General features: G+C 36.2%; 3 protein-coding genes across 3 annotated transcripts; 1 reads left to right on the top strand and 2 right to left on the bottom strand.

Moving 5' to 3' along the window:
* Positions 1 to 73: 73 nt before the first annotated feature.
* On the top strand, positions 74 to 5423 carry LOC125809743 (general transcription and DNA repair factor IIH subunit TFB4). The gene is made up of 11 exons (XM_049489341.1): positions 74 to 182; positions 280 to 377; positions 483 to 726; positions 1080 to 1126; positions 1886 to 1923; positions 1998 to 2043; positions 2204 to 2257; positions 2358 to 2426; positions 2878 to 2954; positions 3874 to 3969; positions 4995 to 5423. Exons 1-11 carry the CDS (start codon positions 152 to 154, stop codon positions 5062 to 5064), a joined length of 870 nt encoding a protein of 289 aa, XP_049345298.1. The 5' UTR covers positions 74 to 151; the 3' UTR covers positions 5065 to 5423.
* A 104-nt stretch (positions 5424 to 5527) lies between these two features.
* Positions 5528 to 8654, bottom strand: LOC125809576 (CASP-like protein 4A3). Its single transcript, XM_049489159.1, has 3 exons — positions 7980 to 8654; positions 7175 to 7310; positions 5528 to 6053 (listed from the first exon to the last, which is right to left on the bottom strand). The coding sequence occupies exons 1-3, from the start codon at positions 8588 to 8590 to the stop codon at positions 5859 to 5861; spliced, it is 942 nt and encodes a 313-aa protein (XP_049345116.1). The 5' UTR covers positions 8591 to 8654; the 3' UTR covers positions 5528 to 5858.
* A 2789-nt stretch (positions 8655 to 11443) lies between these two features.
* On the bottom strand, positions 11444 to 19345 carry LOC125809574 (protein EXECUTER 2, chloroplastic). The gene is made up of 11 exons (XM_049489158.1): positions 18907 to 19345; positions 16230 to 16346; positions 16036 to 16101; positions 15706 to 15812; positions 15550 to 15631; positions 14355 to 15056; positions 13915 to 14038; positions 13507 to 13673; positions 13356 to 13430; positions 11939 to 12031; positions 11444 to 11816 (listed from the first exon to the last, which is right to left on the bottom strand). Exons 1-11 carry the CDS (start codon positions 19216 to 19218, stop codon positions 11715 to 11717), a joined length of 1947 nt encoding a protein of 648 aa, XP_049345115.1. The 5' UTR covers positions 19219 to 19345; the 3' UTR covers positions 11444 to 11714.
* Between the last annotated feature and the right edge of the window lie 463 nt (positions 19346 to 19808).

Raw genomic sequence — 19808 nt, 5'->3', positions numbered from 1 at the left:
CTTAACAAATCAATCAGTATACAATTATTATACTTTTTAGTTCTTTGCTTCCTTACCACCGGAGGACTAAAAAGGCAAAGCTCGACAGTATATTGCATCGGCGACACTCTCTACACTGACCGGTGAATTCAGGTTTATTCCACCGGCGGCCATGACTCCGGTTTCATCCAAGCTTTACGCAGGTCTGTCTCCTTCTCTGTCTGTATAGCTGAAGTATGCGTACATGCTAGTGGAATAAGAGAAAAATGTGTTAAATTAATCTCTTTTGAGTACTTTCAGACGATGTGAGCCTATTGATGGTTCTGGTTGATACAAATCCCTACTTCTGGAGCTCAATGAAGAATACTGCCTTCACATTCCCTAAATTCATATCACACGTAAAAACCCCTAAAACCCAAAATTTGTTTTTTTTTTTTTAAATGAATAGTTTTGTGTTCTCCATTTATTGAATTTTGATGCTGGAATGTATGGGGAAAATGCAGGTTCTTGCTTTCTTGAATTCGATACTTTTACTGAATCAGATGAATCAAGTGGTTGTGATTGCAACTGGGTACAATTCATGTGATTATGTATTTGATTCGTCTACTTCGTCAATGCAAAGGGCTGAGTGCTTGTTGGAGAAATTGGAGGATTTTGTGGATAAAGATGAGTCCTTGAGTCAAGAAGACTCTGTTGATGGAGTTGGATTTTCTCTGCTTTCTGGTTCACTGTCTATGGCTTTGTGCTGTATCCTCAATCAGTTCATGTTTGTTGGTTTTTTTAATGCTTATTGAATTGCAACTTTAATGATTTTTATCGAGAGGTGGAACCAAGTGTTGGACTTGCTAGGTTTATTCTTTGAAGTTCTTAGCACTGAATTTACTGACTTCTGAAATTCTAGATACAAAATCTAATTTTTTTTGTTAAGATTTTAGTTTTTCTTACTTGTGTATTCATGTTCTGTATTTGAAAATACTGAGTTTGGTTGAACCCATAGCTATTAGCTATATCTGCCACTGGTTTTTATCTGTTATGGTGCATGACTTTGAATTCATGTTTGTTTAGAGGAAGTGTTTCTCTTGACCTATGTGAACTGTTAGACATTCAACGGGTATTTCGTTCAGGGCCTCTTCATCCACAGCCTCGGGTAAGTTCCTTATTTTAGAAGAAACTGAAAATGGGTTCTTCTGGGATTTTAAATTGATGGAATTTGTTATGAGAATTTATACTAGTATTATTTTGTTTATCCAGTTACATTTGTAGATTTTATGCTTATGTGATATTTTCCTGGTCGATCCATTTGGGATAGTGAACTTTAGTTTTTATTAGTATAACATGTTATTATGCCAAATACCTTATCCATGGAAATATCTCTAGTCCAAGGGGAAAAAGAACTTCGAGTTTTTTCCAGTGATTTCTTTGGCCTTTTATGTTTCATGTTACTTCTGATAGAGTGTTTCTTAACCCCAAAGGTGCATAACCAACTTAATGGGGGTTTGGTGAGGTAATACTTTAAGTTATTCTATGTTTTATGTACCTTAAACAAAACCATCAATTAAATTTCAATGTGCCCTGATTTATTTGTACTGCAATTTTTATCCAATGGTATAGTGAAACTACCATTCCCCATCCTTATCAAGAAAAGAAAAAACTACCATTCCCAATTAAATGCCTGCATTTTAACTGCCGTTTCCGGTTTCATTTCATGGGCAATTTCTTAATGTGATATTATCAGATATTACTACATCATTTTTGTGTTTGTTAATTTGATCATTTATCAGTAAGGTGTTTGTTAGGAAAAAATTGAGTCTTTTCTTGTTTTGTACTTTAAAATTTGATTCCTTTTTTGTTATGTTGGATGTGAATATTGATATTTGCTAAGAAATTGTGCTTGAAATTATGGCAGATATTGTGTTTGCATGGATCTCCAGATGGGCCGGGACAGTATGTTGGATCTTCACAGCGTCTACAATCTTCTCATTGTTAGGTTCTCTGCTGAAACATGTTCTTTTTTGCAGATATGTTGCAGTCATGAATTCAATTTTCTCAGCTCAACGTTCAATGGTATATAGGATTTAACAATTCTTTCCTTCAATTTTCCTTCTTGATTAATTAGAAAGTTGTCACATTGTCTTCATAAATGTAGAATTTTTAAAATTAGGGATCGGGACTTAGATTGTTATACTGTGATTCTACTCTAAGAAGCAATGCATTTTTATTGCAGGTACCCATTGATTCATGTGTAATAGGATCTCAGCATTCTGCTTTTCTTCAGCAGGTAGCATTTCTGTACCTGAAAGTTTTGGTTGAAAATCTATTCTTTCCCAGCATGAGTTATTTTCTGGCTCACTGATGTTATGGTGCATATCTGGGAACAGGCTTCTTACATAACTGGTGGTGTATATTTGAAACCCCAAGTATCAGATGGACTGTTTCAATATCTCTCTGTAAGTGTTATTAAAATTATTAATACTAAGTTGTCTCTAGCTTATCATTTTAACTCGTCAATAGCATGGATCCAACATTGAACATCTACGGTTGTCTCCAGTGCTGCCTTCAAACATTAATTTCTATCTGATGTGTAAGCATGTTGAACACGTCACTATACTTTGCTTTGTTTAGTGTATGCAATTTTTGTTTCCAAGGAGCGTACGCTAAAAAGACCTTCCAAAAGTTTTACCTATTTTAAATCTGGTGTTAAATATTTGATATGTACTACTATTGTTGGGGTTGGAGATACAGTGATCAACCAAAAGGCTATGACTGAAAAGTACCAATGTACTTTTTGTGGACTTAGAAAATCTTCTCCAAATGTCATCTGGACTGCCACAGTTCGATGTCTTGTCTTGAGATCTAATTTTCCATTTGAAAATACTGACGAGACTGTAATAAATACAGACAGTTTTTGCGACTGATTTACATTCTCGGAGCTTCTTGCAACTTCCCAGACCTGTTGGAGTTGACTTCCGTGCATCGTAAGTGATTAGTGTGTCTATTATTTAAGTTATTTCTCATATGATGAGCTGGTTATATTATAATTGGTATGTATCCTCACTTTTATTTTATGTACTCGTTTTAATGGTAGTATTCAACTTTTCTATTGTCAATGTTCAAGTTCTTTGTGTTAACTTATCTCATTCTTCTTGAATCATCTCAAATTACCTACGGAGCTTAAGGGCTCGTTTGGTGTGAGGGATTAAAAATAATAGTGATGGGATTAAAAAAAATTATGCCATGTTTGGGATAACTTATCCCACTATTTATATCATAGTGATGGGATAAGTTATCCCATATACATGGTGGGATAAGTTATCCCAGGATAGCTAACCCCAGGATAACTTGTTTCCAACCAAATGACCCGTGTTTAATCCATCTAGCTCAATGTCATTTACGAATAGTCTGACTGTACTACCTTTTCTCTCGCATTGTGAAAGCTCTTTCCTATTGTACCTTTTTTTACTTCAATTAAACAAAAGCTTTCATCATCCACTTGTATTTTTGGCAGACAGAAATTCTCCTCAGATCTTCTGATTTGAGGTTGTTGTATCATCTGTTAATTTTGTCTTAACATATCTTTCCTAACTCCAGCAGCTTTGAGTCATTACGAGTGTTATGAACTTACGACTTACTTTTGAGAGTGCAGCTTTTGATAGCATACTTATCCTGAAAAAAGAAAACAATGTTTATCAAGGAGACCCATTCTCTACTAATAGCAAAAGTAGAGTATTTATTGAATTTCCTCCTATCTGGACTCAAATAAATCTGTGCTCCAATTTCCAGTCCATTCTTACAAATTTTTGAATTTAGCCCCCAATTGGTATTGGGTACTCTTCACCCCTTCACAGTCCATTAAGTATTGCTGCTCGTCTGATTATGTTTGCGGCTAACTTTCAGGTGCTTTTGCCATAAAAACACGATTGACATGGGTTTCATATGCTCTGTTTGTTTATCAATATTCTGCAAGCATCACAAGAAATGCTCAACTTGCGGGTGAGTTTTCATTATAAACTTATTAAAGTGTCTCATTGATGAGCTTTTCATTTTCTCATTAATTATGCTGCATTAAGAATAATGTTCCGTCCAAAGAGTCCACATGACCTTGTGATCATGTCACTGTTACTGGCAGTACTGGTTACTTTTTGATCAGTAAGGAGTTCTATTGTTGTACACATAAGGAGTTGAGGTAGTCTAATGAACAGCACTCTTATATTCTATTAGGGAGAGTTGCCATGATTTACATGCCCTAGCTCCATTACATCAAGGTTTTCACACTAACGCTAAAAGATAAATACATCTTTTCAATCTATGTACACTCATGTTTTCCTTCAAAATCTCCGGCTTCTCACCTTCTAGACCGCCCACCAAATACGAGAAGGGAACTGGAAGTATTGGTTACTGTTCTGTATCAATCAACGGTTTCTCATTCCCTTTTTAGTTGGAATTAGGTATATGAATCATTTGCATCTTCGGTTATAGTTTCATATTATTTGCAAGGACAAGGGTGGCATGGACATAATAATGTGTATGTTAGTTATCTGATTTTCACTTATTTGTTTTGCGACATAATATCTGCTAGTTTTCTGGAAAGGTTGAACTCTGAACAGCAATTATAGGGATAATAGGCGCACTTTCTTTAAATCGGGCTGGTAACCTTTTTTGCCTTCTGGTGATGTTTACTATCTGAATTACTTAAGAGAAGATACATGAACATCACTCACCTAGTAAGTGCTAATGGATAACTGAATTACTGAAGAGAAGATACATGAACATCACTCACCTAGTAAGTGCTAATGGATAACTTGTCATTACATTATAAGGATTCTTTTCTTGTTTCCTGAGAACATTCCAGACAAAAACCAAAGGCACAGGAAAAAGGGTTGCTAAATTCCAATTCAATATTGTAGAAGTTTATCATGTAGTAGCATCCTAACTGTTCTTCAACCACTCACTCCGCTGATAACTCAATTCATTGAGTTTGGGTATCCTAATTTTTTAGTTCATGCCATAAAATGCAGATCAAATTTTGGAGAGGCACGAAAGCAGGATCCCTCAGCCTCGGATCAGAGGACTTCAGATGGTAGTTGAATAGAAAATCCTAAAGCCTATTTAACACCTCAGGCCGTTGCCACAACTGTGTTTCAATAGATTTCTTATGATATGAACTTCCAGATGGCTATATTAAAGATGAGTCCAAACTGAGACTAATGATACTAGACTATGTTTCAGCAGGAGGAAGAGGAAATTAAGGAAATGAGTCGATATGTGTTCGGATCAATTTTGGAGAGAGGAAGGTGAGGAGGACAGGTGGAAAGAGATGTTTTTTTTGTAGCTGACCTTTTTCCAGTGTCAAGAATCTCCTTTTCTAGGTGAAGAAATACATAGGATGATTCTAATGAACTTGTCTGTATTTAATGAATTTTCAATATAAAAATGTTATTGTCCAAGTGAAAAGTTGAGGTAGATGAACTGTAGAATACCCATTTGAAGTGGTCATTCATCACAGTTATCTATTTTCACGCAGGTCATCAAGTTACCATAATCCTCTTCATTTACCTGAACTCAAGATTTGATTATGTCTCTTAATAAAAAGGTTTCACATTCACACTGTTCAATATATCATAAAGATTTAACATAGACCATATCCATAAGAATATATGCATATTTGACATTATTCTTTTCACGTACTCAACAATACAATTTGCTCAACCGGATTTGTATACTTTATTCCTCTGCAGTAGGAGTGGGAAAAAAAGAGATTATTATACAGCTAAATCTATTAACTACATCTGTACAACTTCTGATCCACTAGACATAAATATTTGTTGCAGTAATTTCTCAAAATTACGCAATGGATGAATAGTTTGTAACTCATTTCAAGATCATGAGGAAGTACGGTTGCAGAGGCTATAACCAGATATGATAGAGCTGAAGGCAAAAGCAATGAAAGCCAGGAAAGACAGCGCGATGGATGCACTTGCCATTTCTGTGAATGCATCTTTTCCCCAATTTGATGCCCAGTCGTCTACCCTCGTTGCAGAAGAAGAGGATGCAGACATAATAAGATATGCCAGTATCTGCACAGGTACGAGAACAAAAGACTATCATCAGAGCATATATACACAGAACAATAGCAAGACTAATAAAGTCAGATATGTTGATATACAGCACAATAACAATAACCTAAACTGACCCAGAAGTTTTCAACTGGCTAAATAGAAACTATACACTTAAGAAGCTTTAAGTAAATGTCATGAACACTGCAACATATGACAACACCTTAGGGTCCATAATCAGATGTACCAGGTCATTTTGAGTCAAAACACACTACATACTAGATAAGATTAGCCAACTGTTATTGGGCCAAGGTGTGTGCTTTGATAGTTTTGGCGATTGAAGTAAATTTCATTCTCAAATATCACTCGTCATCTTAGTTTCCATGAAAAGTATCTAGTACCTTCCTAATGATGAATTCATCCATAAGTTATTAAGCCCCAAATTCTTGCTCTCCAAGTGCTGAACCCTCTTTACGGGAGGGTCCAAATATCTTTAGGAAGTTATGACTATGTGTTATAATTAATTCTATAGGTTATCCATTGTTGAGCTCATCTCAAACACACAGTTGTATGGATTAGTAAGCTACCTATGATTCTACCCTACCTAAGTTGTCCAAAGCCTTCAGCCAAGATGAGGCACTGAAAAGTTTTTCTTCAACACTAGAGCTGAAAGAAGTTATCTAGTTGCTCCTACACAAGGCACTTGGAAGTTTTTCTTTCTCACAAACCCCACCATAAGAATTCTGATAAACTCTGAACTAAAATAGTTTCCCATCTCCCAGTGGAGCCGAGCCATCTACTTCTCTAAGACCTGTTCCCAGGGATCCAAATCATATGCCTTGGAGTGGGAAGGAAAATCGTTTTTTTTTACTGAGCAAGACTGAACTATAATCTACATAAAAATATAAAAGCAGGACTAAAGAAGCCACTGAAAAATGCTATTTTTCCTTCAAACAAGCAGCTCAATTGAATATATATATATATATAGGTGGAATAATCCAGACTCTGTACCCTTCCCTGTTAGCAACATTCTAAGAGCTTATACGAATACCTAAGAGCAAAACCAGTACCAGTTACCAATTTCATCTCAAACCAGAAACACTTATTTATGAGAGTACACCAGTTGAAATGGTATTACTTGCCTGATCCATTGAGAAATTGAAATGATATCGCATATGGTAAGAGAGAAAGTGTTTCCCAGTTGCCAAACTGAGTGCTAGATCAAATGCTTGAAATCCAGCATATGCAAATCCAATAACATTAACAGCTACCAAATACCTGTGGCAAAAATTAGGTCTAACATTACTTAAAGCTGTGGAAAGCAAGGAAATAGTAAACGAGAATAAAAAGGAAAAAACATGAGAAAGAAATCAACTGTGAATCCCTTGGATCAACCAAAACAGAATTACAGTCAGACCTCTCTTGGGAACCGACTTTCATATTACTCTATCCGTTTCAATTTGTTTGTTTAGTTTTGACTTGGCACGAAATTTAAGAAATACAAAAGAACTTTTGAATCGCGTGCTCTTAAACTAAAGATATGTAGATCGTACGAAAATGTCCTTCAATCTTGTGGTCTTAAGTAAGTCACGTGAAAAATTAGAATTGAAGAGTTGCCAAAAAAGCAAAGATGACATTCTTTTCCGAACCGACTAAAAAAGAAAGTAAGACATCAAATTGAAACGGAAAGAAGTATGTTATATATAGTATGTTCTTTGTAACAACCATGTTGTTATTAAGAGGTTTGACTGCTTCTGATGAAAGGAGATTTCAAAGTCACAAAAAAATCAAATTACAGCTAAAATCTATCAGCTGAGGTGCACACAAGCTTTGTTCACACACTACTGCTTCTGTGCAAAATTTGCTTCTCCACTTAAAAATGCTTTCTTTACCATTGAAACAAAAATAACATAAACAGAGGTATAGATAGAAGCAGAAAATGGTCACCTGTACTCTTTGTAACGATCAAATGAATCACCAGTCCAACCTTGAGTTTTATCAGCTGCCATAACCGAAAACGAAATCAAGCAAAAAATAACCTCACAAACCCTAAACCCTAAAGCCACCCTGTTCATCATCACATCCCTTTGCGACCTTTCAAGAATCGACTCTACAGCCGCCCTCGACCGTCTCTCACCTCCAACTTCTCCCCCTTCCACGTCACCACCACCACCACGTACCGGACCCACCTTCGTCACCCCAGGTGCCATATCCTCCCTAACCGCCCTACTTACATAAACCAGCGGCGACCTCCTTTCCACCGCCGGCGGTGGGGTTGCCGGCGAACTCAAATTTTCCGACGAAAGTTTATGCGATGATCTGAGTGGGGAAAAGTACTTGTCTACTGCAACGATTGCCTTTGAAGGTGATTTGGGGTTGTTGGGTTCAGGGAAAGGATCATCAGAACGTAATGGCGAGTCGGATCGAAGTGGTGAGTGGAAAGAATCAATTTGACTCACCTGTGACTCTGTATCCGACATTGATATATGACTACTGCTCTGTTTATGAAGATTTCGATGATTTGAACTGAAATTGGGTTCTGGGTTTGGATTTTTCATGGTGGGATTCTTGAAAAATCTGATCTTTATTGGGAGATTTTTGAAGAACTGTGAAGAAAATACTTTGGAAAAGAATGTGGTTGTCTTTGTCCATACTTTTGAATCACTGGAGATGTAGTGAACTATATATGGAGGTCTATAGGTATTATGGTGTTCCTTTCTATTAATCAATGTGAGAGTGCCAGGCGGATTTTTTGGAATTTAGTGTGACGTGGCGAATAACGATTGGTTGATGATAAAAAAGTGTTCCGCTTAAGTTGTACGTGAATCTAAAAGGAAGTGATTCTTTACGTGATGTTCTTGAATGGTAATGCATGCTAAAATACGATGCTGTTTTTTTTTAATCATTAAAAATATTTGTTTAAATTTGGTGTCAAAACATGAAGATGTAAACACACGAAAAAGTCAAACAAAACTCAACATGTATTATATACATAAGGTATAATTTTAACTATTTATATGCAGTCGAGGTTTGGATGGATTTTCAATCTTATTTTAAATCGGGCTATATTCTTTTTATAAGATTCTCTTCGTCTATATATACTTGTCCATTTTTAATTACACATCTCTTAAAAATAAAAAAAATTTACCATATTTGTGACTCGACTATAATGTAGAACACTCGCTACCTCAAGTGACTTTTCCTCTTTGGTGTTTACACCAAATTACCATAAATAAAGATAGGTAAATCATAAAAGTGAGGTAAAATGTGTGCATAATTAATCACGAGTTGTACTATAATTAATATAAAGACACATATATACATTGATTAAGTATAATTATGTGAACTTAGGCTAGTATTTTAAAGGGATAAGGGTCTGAAAAATATCCCAACTTTGGTCGGATTTATTGTTGCGATACTAAACTTTCATAAGGACCTATTACCTCCCTAGACTATTTAATACCTTATTTTTTACCCCCTGAACTATTTAATAGTGTATTTTAAAGGTACATATGTGCCCACGTGGACACATTACTGTTTATAATTTTGTATTATTTTTTATGTCCACGTGGGCAAATATATATGTTTAAAATACGGTATTAAATAGTCTAGGGAGGTAATAGGTTCTCATGAAAGTTTAGTATCACAACAGCAAATCCGACCATAGTTAGGGTATTTTTCAGACCCTTATCCCTATTTTAAAACATATTTTTTCATCAAATTAACAAGAAAAAAGTTGTAACTTATGGTACTTAACTATCGTATAATTTTTTGAATTTCTAAATTTTAAATATAAAATATTAAGTTGGTTTAATTAAATTTAACAAAAATGAGTCAAATTGACTTTCAAAAAAAGGATTAAGCATGACAACTAATTTTAGGTAGTTTAAATGCTGAAATTGAACTGTTAAAACTATAGTATAAACTGTGAATTGTGATTCTTTATTCACGAACTATTTCAAAATTTGAACAAGAAAAAAGCGAAAAAAGCTCATGCCATTTGTTTGTCCCACCTTATCTCTTTTGGTATTTTTAATAAAGTTTCATGCTAATAATTTGCTATAAGGAGCACCCCGTCCCCGTTCTCCATATCATATAAATTGAAACGAAAAAATATACTTTACACCATGCAATATCTTACACGATTTCCAAAATTCAACACTCACATCGTTTTGTCGTCATATTTATAAGTAGTGGGTGATTGAGCTCTTTTTCCTTTTCTTTATGTTCCACGATATGACATCCACAAGTTTGACTCACAATCAGTCGATTCAAACAGACAAAATACCTAAAGATCATATGTTCCACGATATGACTGACACCCACAAGTTTGACTCACAATCAGTCGATTCAAACAGACAAAATACCTAAATTTGATGTATTTTCTTCAGATTCAGTAGTCTTAAAGATTGGACTTGCAGAGTGTGTTGACTACAACAAAGTGAAAGATAGTAGCAGGTGTGAGTAGGTATAAGTGGCCAAATCAAAAAATCATTAACATACTCACGTCTCTTTGAGGGTCCATAAAGTATTTTAAATTGCCAACATGCTTTAAAATTGATGGATATTTATTTACCATTACCAGCCCCTTTCTTCAATTGATTTCAACCTTTTCAATTACATTTAGAAGGAACAAAAGTCCTCTTCTTATTTTAATCAAGCAAAGGACAGAAACTTGTTACACTCTTGCTTTCTTAGCACTTCAGTAGCAGTGTCCAGCTGTGGCGCGAACAAGCAAAGGTAAAGAGAGTTTTGTCGGAGGATATAGACATACTTCAGGCTAGAGATAGCATCATGTTTTAAAAATAGATTTAAGGTTTCTTTCATGTTAGGCTTTGTTGCAACAAAGACAGATTTTTGTGTGTGCACAAAATATTTTTCTACTCCAAATGGAATCCTTCAAAACTATTGTCACATGAGCTCATACATACAGTGTGAAGAGGAAGTAAAAACTGAAAAGGTCTCTTAATGCATGTGATTCCTGGGCCCTGGGTAATCATGGCAGTTAAGCAAAGGATCACATTCTTTTCTCTTAAGTCTCTCTTACATGTCATTTGCAATTCCAGGTTGACCACGGTCAACATTTGATCAAGATGACCTCGGATCAGTGAGTTGATGATTCCAACAGGTGCATATGTGTGTGTATATGTGAGAGAGAGAGAGAGGAGAAGAAGAGAACAATCCAAGAAGTTTTCTTTCTACAAAGTGGGAGCACAAAAGGGACTTCTTTTGATCAAAGCTACCTATATTGCCTCGGGAAAAAAAGTAAGCCACTAGAAGATGTGTACCGCCATTCTGCCTTCCAGCTAGCTAACGTGAATAACTTTCTACTACAGTAGAGAAGAGGAACTCATTAATATATATGAATTTCAACTCCGCTATAATACTATTATCCACATCACTCTTAACAAAAAAAAAAATGCATTACAAGATATAAGTTTTTAGTGTTTATGATGAAAACTGAAAGGATGTATCATTATTGGACAGCAAAACACTCACTATGGCAAAAAGGGAGGGGAAAGGGTTGGCTTTTTCGATCACATTGCAGGTTGATTCCTATCTGACAAAAACACTGCAAAAGTTATCTAGCAAAAGGGAAATAACCTGTTGGAAGAAGGAATATGATCTTCTCCTAGCCTAACCGCACAACTGGATTTAAAGTCATAAAATCAACTTGTGTCTTTACTCTGGTAGTTTCAAGCGATTGAAGAGTACAAGAAAGCTGTGCTCCGGAATGACATAAAGAAAGCCAAGGTCTGCACCTTTGAGGTGTGGTCCCATTCCCTAAGGAAAATTAACAAAGAAATGAATAGAAACCAGGACCTCTTACGCCTTTCAACAAAAGCTGTGAGATGGAAAATAAGGGCAAAAAAGACGTAAGCAAGAATTCCCAGCAGTTTTATTACCTTTCCATTGAGTTGTAGAAGCTCTCCCTCAACCCACCTTGGGTTTTTGAAACCATATTCAGCTATTCTTCCTTGACCTTTGTAACCAGCAAGCTGGAAGAAACAAACACGATGAGTCACACCTGTAATTCTGGAGCAATCTAAACTGGATCATTTGACTGTTCTAATTCTCAATGCATAGCTGACTTCCCATATAGCCAAATTAGTTGATGCTATGCTAAAACTAGGGCTCACCAAGAAGAGTTGCATTCATCAATGTAATACAGTATCATGGCTAACAACTAATACTTTATGGGCACAAAATAAACAAACCATGTATATCAGAACCAGTCTCTCTACCTTCCAAGGTAGGGTAGGTCTTTGTACAGTGTACACACTACCCTCCCCATACTCCACTTGTGGGATTACACTAGGTATGTTGTTGTTGTTGTAATTGTAGTAATATTTGTCTGCACTCTCCAGGCCACTCAATTAATGCAAAAAGAATCTGTGACATCATACCAGTAGAGGTAACGGTCACCATTCACCAAGGCTTTGACGGATGGAAAGATGTTAAGATGTCTGAAATTTTCGACACCATTCTGTTTCCATAACGCTTTTTTATTAACCTTTTCAAATCTTAAATCTTGGGAGTGAACTCACCAAATGCATTGTAACACACAGGGTGACCTTCTTTGTCTACTCCATGATTGTACACATCTTTTTCAAGTCCTTGTCCTAATTCTTTCTCATCCAAGAGTTCATCAATCTTGAATTTTTTTCTCCATGCAGAATTCCCTTACTATCATCTTTTCTTGGTTACTAAGGCTGTCATTCTTACTCCAGCTCTTTAAGTGCTAGGCAACCCCTTTTATGGCACCTATCGTCAGAAATATTTTTCATTGTATCTAACTTTCATACCAAAAAGATTAATGACCAATTTGAAATTGACCACTTTGACATCAATAAATGAAGAGACACGAGCACTTTTGAACGGAGGGTAAAAGCATAACCATCAGGAATCCTCACCAAGTAGCACATATTGGATTGGTAGCTTCATCTGCCTATAGCAGTGAAGTAACTTTTGACATATTAAAATTTAGATGGTCTAAAGCAATTTCTCAAAACAATGTTGAAGTCCATTAATGTCATCTTTTAGAATTATGATCACAGAAACTTAAAACATTCTCTTCTTTCAAAAACAAAAACAAAACCAAAAAATCAACATCTTCTATTAATAGCAACTATAAATTTCAGGAAATATCTCTTAACCGTTTAAGTCAATCAGAGCATGGAACAAATAATAAATAGCATGAAAAGGGGGACAGTTGAAGATACTTATGATATTTTTGCTCAACCTGGGAAATCTAAAACAAGCTAACCACACAACATGAGAACTGTCACTCAAAAAAGCAATTATTGACCAACTGTTACTTACCACACCAAGTTCATCTGGATACATCCCCCTGTTGGACAAGCGACTTCCTCTACTTATTTTAGCTCGAAACGTCACCTGAAAATCAAAAGCTTTACAACTCATTAGGCTTTCATAAGAAACAAAAAACAACCTTCAGAGTAAACAATCGAACCTCGCCAGCAGGTACATTGATATCCCCTGTTAGCTTTACTGCCTCAACATACTCAAAGAACTCCACATTCGAGGATTTCTCAGCATCATTTACATTCCAGTTACCATATTTCCGCCTTAATTGCACTACCTCAGTTCCATAAGGTCCAAATGCACCAACATATAGACCTAGAATTAAGAGAAAAAACTACATTACTGACGAAGTCCCACATATCTACCTCTCTCCTCGTCTCTATCTCCTAGTTTAGGAGTTGATGTTAAAGAGACAAACAAAGCGATAAAGGCATACAAACACATATTGACATGGAGGTCTAGCAAGAATGGGGGGAAACATATTTTAGTGCGGGACATGACGGTGTTTATATTTGTGTTTACAAAAGAGAGAAGTGGGCACAGGGGAATGTCTTACCTTCAAAAGGATCTAAATCCCCAGGGGAGGTTATTCGACTAAAACTTGTGTATTCAGATAATTTGTATCGCTTCTGTGCCTGACTAACTGCAAGCTTTAGCATCTCCTTAACATCTCTAGAAACCTACAGCAAGTGTACATTCAATGAATCAATAGGATAATACACCTAAACCATCAAAGCAATAAAATCTTGACAACGCGAAAGCTAAATCTTAAACTAGAAGGAGAAACATAGAACGGCAACAATCTGAAATAGGCTATGAGTCTCCTGACAACTTTTTCTCGATTAGGACCCAGATACTCTCTTCATATGACGAGGTAGCTGGTTGATTTTCCATCATTTTACTTTGTTACTGAACTCACTGTGACATGAGATGATATCCTCAAACCACAACTACAAGCAGAATGTAACGATTATATTTAGGAATATGTTTGCATACTTTTGAAGAAGCTTTATCAGAACTCCAAAATGCTTTGGCAACATCAGGAGGCATTAGTTCAGAGATACTCTGAGCTGCAATAGCTGCCTCATTAACGCTGGACGCAGTATTTTCTTTAGCATCATGATCTCCGGGTCTCTTAGGAATGTGAAGCACAAAGGAATCCTTTGCCACATCTTTGATCTCAACAGGGAAACGAACAAACTCGTCCTTTAATGGATTGTCTTCTTTATTATGTAATACACCCCCTACAAAAAGCTTGGTATCTACAGTTTTTCCTTCTTCACTTGTGCCACTATCTCCTCCTACAGTAACTCGGTCAGAATTCATGTTATCCAAATCACTAGTTGTTTCATCCGTCTCCTCACTGGAAATAGTGTTCTCATCTTCTTCTTCCAGAAATTGCTTCACTGAATCACCATCATCTGTTATTTCTTCTGTAATATTGACTTTCATTACTTTCACTTTCAGATCAGGTATTTTATCTTTAAGAAAATTTATCACACTTCTTATTCCCTCTTCAGCAGCTCCCTCAAAATCTATGCTCTTCTCATTGCTTTTTTCTGCTTCAGCTTCATCTACTTTAACATCAATTACAGCTCTGTTCTCAATTTCAGTAGATGAAGGTCCCTTCATTGGCTTCGACTTAGATGATGGACTTGAACTTGCTGCACTTCCTTTGGGTCGCTGCAACAATACCACCTGGCAGGGGTAACAGACATCAGAAGCAGCATTAACACAGTCAAGGGGACAGTATAACATATAGAATCAACCCTGAACAGCAGCAACATTTAGATGAAGTGCAAGACACTGATTGCTATCAGAATACACCTAAATATGACTAGTAACTGAAAGCAATATTTTTCTGATTTGAGTTTAGGATAAGGTAACAGTGAGTTAGCTCAACTTGGAAACATACAGTGAAACCTTTAGCACAATGTTCTGATTATCACGGTGGATTGGTAATAATGACACAAAACAAGCTATCACTTGGTGCACAAGTGGATATCTGCCCATTGTCCCACTTTATAACAAAAATACATTTGAGACTGTGTGTCAGCATGATGATTTAAATATCAAGAAATCTGAAAGGAAATCTTCATTTTCGTGGTAGCTCAGTGACAGACAAATAGTACACACCAGCAAAGTTAAAAGATAAAAAATAAGATAAAAATGAATCACAGTTGCACGTCACCTGCACGTTGTAAGTGTTATTTCCATCTTTGACAACAAAAATCTCAAACAGTGGAGTTCCAGGAGAGGCTTTGACCAACTGTCTGAAATAACCAACTCAATTCATCAAAAATCAAAAAATGACTAGCAGCTTTAACTTCCAGCTTTGTATTCTTACTTTGGAGTATAACTTCTGCCGATAAATCTGCCCACACCAGGAGTAATACGTATTAGTCTACCAAATGGATCATCTGAATCTTTTGAATAGCCAACCCACCAACCAACCTGGAGTTTTGAAGTGAAATAAGAGGTGAGGGAAGGTCAGTCATGAACTTAACATTACTAAATAGGTGGTTCTAAAGTAAAAAGGTACTCTATCATATATCGACATAAAAAGACTCTAACACAGATTTGATACATGATAAATAAATTTTAAAAAATTGTATGCATTGTACAACAAGGCTCACTAAGGGGCCTACAGATTTAAGCGTTAGATGATAAGTATTACCAAGCCACTTCCCGTACTTCGGCACAATCTTGAAGCATCATGATAACGCTCTTCATCTATTGCAGTCTGGAGGCAGAAGGAGAAAAGAAATCATTGTCAATATCCAGATGCAAATGAAGACCAGTGTCCAGTGGAGACAGTTAGAAACTCGGTGGATAATGGGAACTTAATGCTATTTTAACTGCAATTAATACCTTCAACATGGACATAATTTCAGCAACTGAGTCCTTCAATGTAGCTTCTGCAATAGATGCTTTCAATTTTGCAGCTTCTTCAAAGTCTTCCTTTTCTATAGCTTCTTCAAGTTGAAACTGTAAAACATACAACCAGTTAGAACTCATAGGAATAGAGCTTCCTGGGACATTTTTAACTAAAAAAATATAACCATCTGAATTTCTTTTACATTGGAACCACACGTTCCGTAGGGAACCTTCTCAAACATTTAAAAGAAGCATACTAAAATTGCTCTCAGATAATCAATAAACAGGATCTGCTCATGATAATATAAGAGGAAGCATTTGGCGGTCACTTATATGACGGAAACGCAGCAGAAAAGAAAATCAAATATCAATTGAATATGACGACCTATCAGACAAGATCGTGTCTAACATTTTCTTGGTTGTCTAGAAGAGTTTCTTGGACCAGCGCATGGTGGAGATACCAGTGGAATAGACTAGACAAATGGATCAAAATGTATCTAAATTCTTCACTAGGGAACTAAAGTGTGATGTTATAAAGTAACAATCAACTCGTAAGTTTCCCATCTACCCACCTATTTCCAGTTATTGCAAATTAAAATACGGAGACCATATATGTCTACCAGTCCTAGAAACACCTGAAAAACAAGTATTTCTTCTTTTATAAGAACTGAGGAGTTTCATCTGGACAAGAAAATAATGAAGAAATGGCATGCCAATGCTGATTTGTACCACTAAACTTGGTTTTAGAGAGTGGTAAAGCAAGATATGCATTCTTTAGGGACATAAAAAGAGATGCATTGCATTATAAAATTTGCATGCAGATCAACTCTGTCAACTCCCTATTAGTCTTCCTAAATTTTTTTCTGCTGCCCAGTTTCTAAAATGACGCCTTTACACAACTGTAGCGATTTTTTCTGAATTGGATGGTCAAGCAGCTGGTTTGACTTGATAATTCAAATAGCTTGAATATGGAATTGTGAATCCCTCTTTGTGAGTTGTTCATACTATAGGACCTTTGCCCATGTCCCACATTGGAAGAATACGACAGCCTTGGGTAGTTATCTGCTATCCCCTTCTCTACTCCTTGAGGCAGTTTTTTTAGCACAAGACTTCCTGTCAATTCTTGCGTGAACTGTTGAGATACCAACACTAAGTGTGTAGAGGGAAGAATGCCTCACAGTACAAGAGACTACCTCCTCAGGGTACTCTTGGCCTTGATAGATCGGTTAGTCAACAACTTAAACATAGGACACAGCTAACTGCCCAAAATGTACAAATTCCATACCAATCAGCTATTGAAGTTTATTTCTGTCCTTGGTGATATACTGGTTTCAAAATCATAAATGTGAAATTCAATCATAGCTAGTAAGTTCTAGATTCCTTCTTAATAACACAAGCAACAGGAAAGAATAAAATTTCCAAAAGCAAAATGATGAGGTGAGGGATCAGAGAACTCCACAACTTTCTTTTAGCTAATAAATTAGGAAAAAAAGAAAGACTTGTCTTCTCGCTTTCTGGCTTGTGCATTTATGATTGTCACAAAGGGTATACGCACAAGGGACCAATCCAATAGTCTTTTACCTTATTCTTCCATCAAATGTGTGGGACATATGCAATGGAGTGTACATGAATTAGAAAGGTAGGATGCACCAATTAGCGCCACTCACATCTCCTAAGCTATGAACAGAAAGCATAAACCTTTCGTAACTCCTCCTTATCTTCCTATGAAGACGGCCAAATTACTTCATTTCTCTATGGTCACCACTCACCCTCTTTCTTTGTTTTATAAGCATGTCCAATTAGTAACAAGCAAGTGTGAAGTCCATCTCCACAAACTATGAACCATATAACTGATTAAAAACATAATTCTATGTGTATCAGAATTCAGAGAAACTACATCATAGACTTCTCAGATTCCACTAACATGTTGAAGCTTCCATTCTTATACAATTATTAGATACAGTTATTTCAAAACAATTATTAGATACAGTTTCTCAAGTTCAACAGCCAAAAGAAAAGGAATTTAACATGGATTCAGGAAAATCTATGGTGGTCCACAGAAGCACCTGATGTTACAAAACACTGCCTGACAAAACTGCAACAGATATCCTCAATCCAGAACCAGATAGAGTCAACTACATAACAACAACATACCCAGTGAAATCCCACAAGTGGAGTCTAGGGAGGGTAGAGTGTATGCAAGCCTTACCACTACCTCGTGGAGGTAGAGAGGTTGTTCCCGAAAGACCCTCGGCTCAAGTAAATGAATACTCAATATCTATTCAGCTCTAATTGTGCCCAATGACTCAAATACTCAAGAATTTGTGGTTATGAGGACAAATAAGAAGATCTCTTTTACAGACTCACCAAATCTCACACTCAATATATATATACAGACTGCTAACCAAACTAAAAAGTCCCCCAGCAAACAAAGACCTTAGTTAAATGTACCAACAACAGCTAAAACCTTGGCAATACAAACTCCAAAAGACGCAACACATATTACCAATTTCATCAAAATACAGAGTTGATTTTCAGTCACTCAATTAATAGTTATTATCTCATAAAGTCACTTTTTTTGTTGAAAAAAAATTGGAATCGAGAAAAGTGACTTTCTGAAATAATAACTATCAGTTGATTGACCATAAGAGAAAGGGATAAAAGAAGGGACCTTTAATACAGAGGCATAGCTCTCAGCTTGTTCAATTTCAGAGAAATAGCGAGTCCACCGATTCCAATCCCAATCTGACGATGTCGAAGAAGAAGAAGAAGCGAAGCAAGTATTATTGCAATTTTCATCAGCAGAAGGAGTTGAGGTGCTGTTTACAGTAACGCATCGGCAACAAAGCCTGGAGTTTTTGGGGTTTTTAAGAAATGATTTATTTGGGAAATTAACGAAATAAGTAGAAGAAGGTGATGAAGAAGATAGTGAAGGACGGACGGTGACGTGTCCCGCCGCAGCCCAAGCGTTGGCCACCGCCATATCTACTCTTCTTCTTCTTCTTCGCAGAGATTTCTATGTAGTCTTTGGAAAATAGTGTTTGTATTTGTGGATAAAAGAAGATAATTTACGGCCGATTAGAGAAACAGAGAGAGAGACTTCATGGTTTTGCACAAGGACCACTGGGGCCTATTCTTCTTTTCTTTTTTTTATCTTTTTATTGTTTTGCACATTTTTTTTCTTTTCCCTTTATTTTATCTTCATTACTTACCTCAATTGATGTCTCAAATTTGTTCTTACCTTGTGTCTAGTACTCTTATTGGAGTCCGACTATTTTAAATTGGTACTCACTCACATTGGAGCTAGACTATTTTGAATTCGCGTCACATAGGACCCCATTCGGAAGGACACGCTTTCTATCAAGGATTTTTAGTGATATCTTCCATTTTAATTAGTGACCACGAATTTCAATCTTGTGTCTAAAAATATGTTTAATTTATTAATTTATACAGTAAAACTGTATAGCTTATACTTTCTCTGTCCCAATTTATATGACGTATTTTGACTCGACATAAAGTTTAAGAAAGAAATGATGACTTTTGAAATTTGTGATCCAAAATAACCCACAAATG

Source organism: Solanum verrucosum, unplaced genomic scaffold (genome assembly GCF_900185275.1).
Source record: "Solanum verrucosum unplaced genomic scaffold, falcon-dt-bn FXZP01000121.1, whole genome shotgun sequence".
In the NCBI taxonomy this organism is placed as follows: domain Eukaryota; kingdom Viridiplantae; phylum Streptophyta; class Magnoliopsida; order Solanales; family Solanaceae; genus Solanum; species Solanum verrucosum.
The sequence above is the reverse complement of the archived record's forward strand: the minus strand, read 5'-3'. Positions and strand labels throughout refer to the sequence as shown.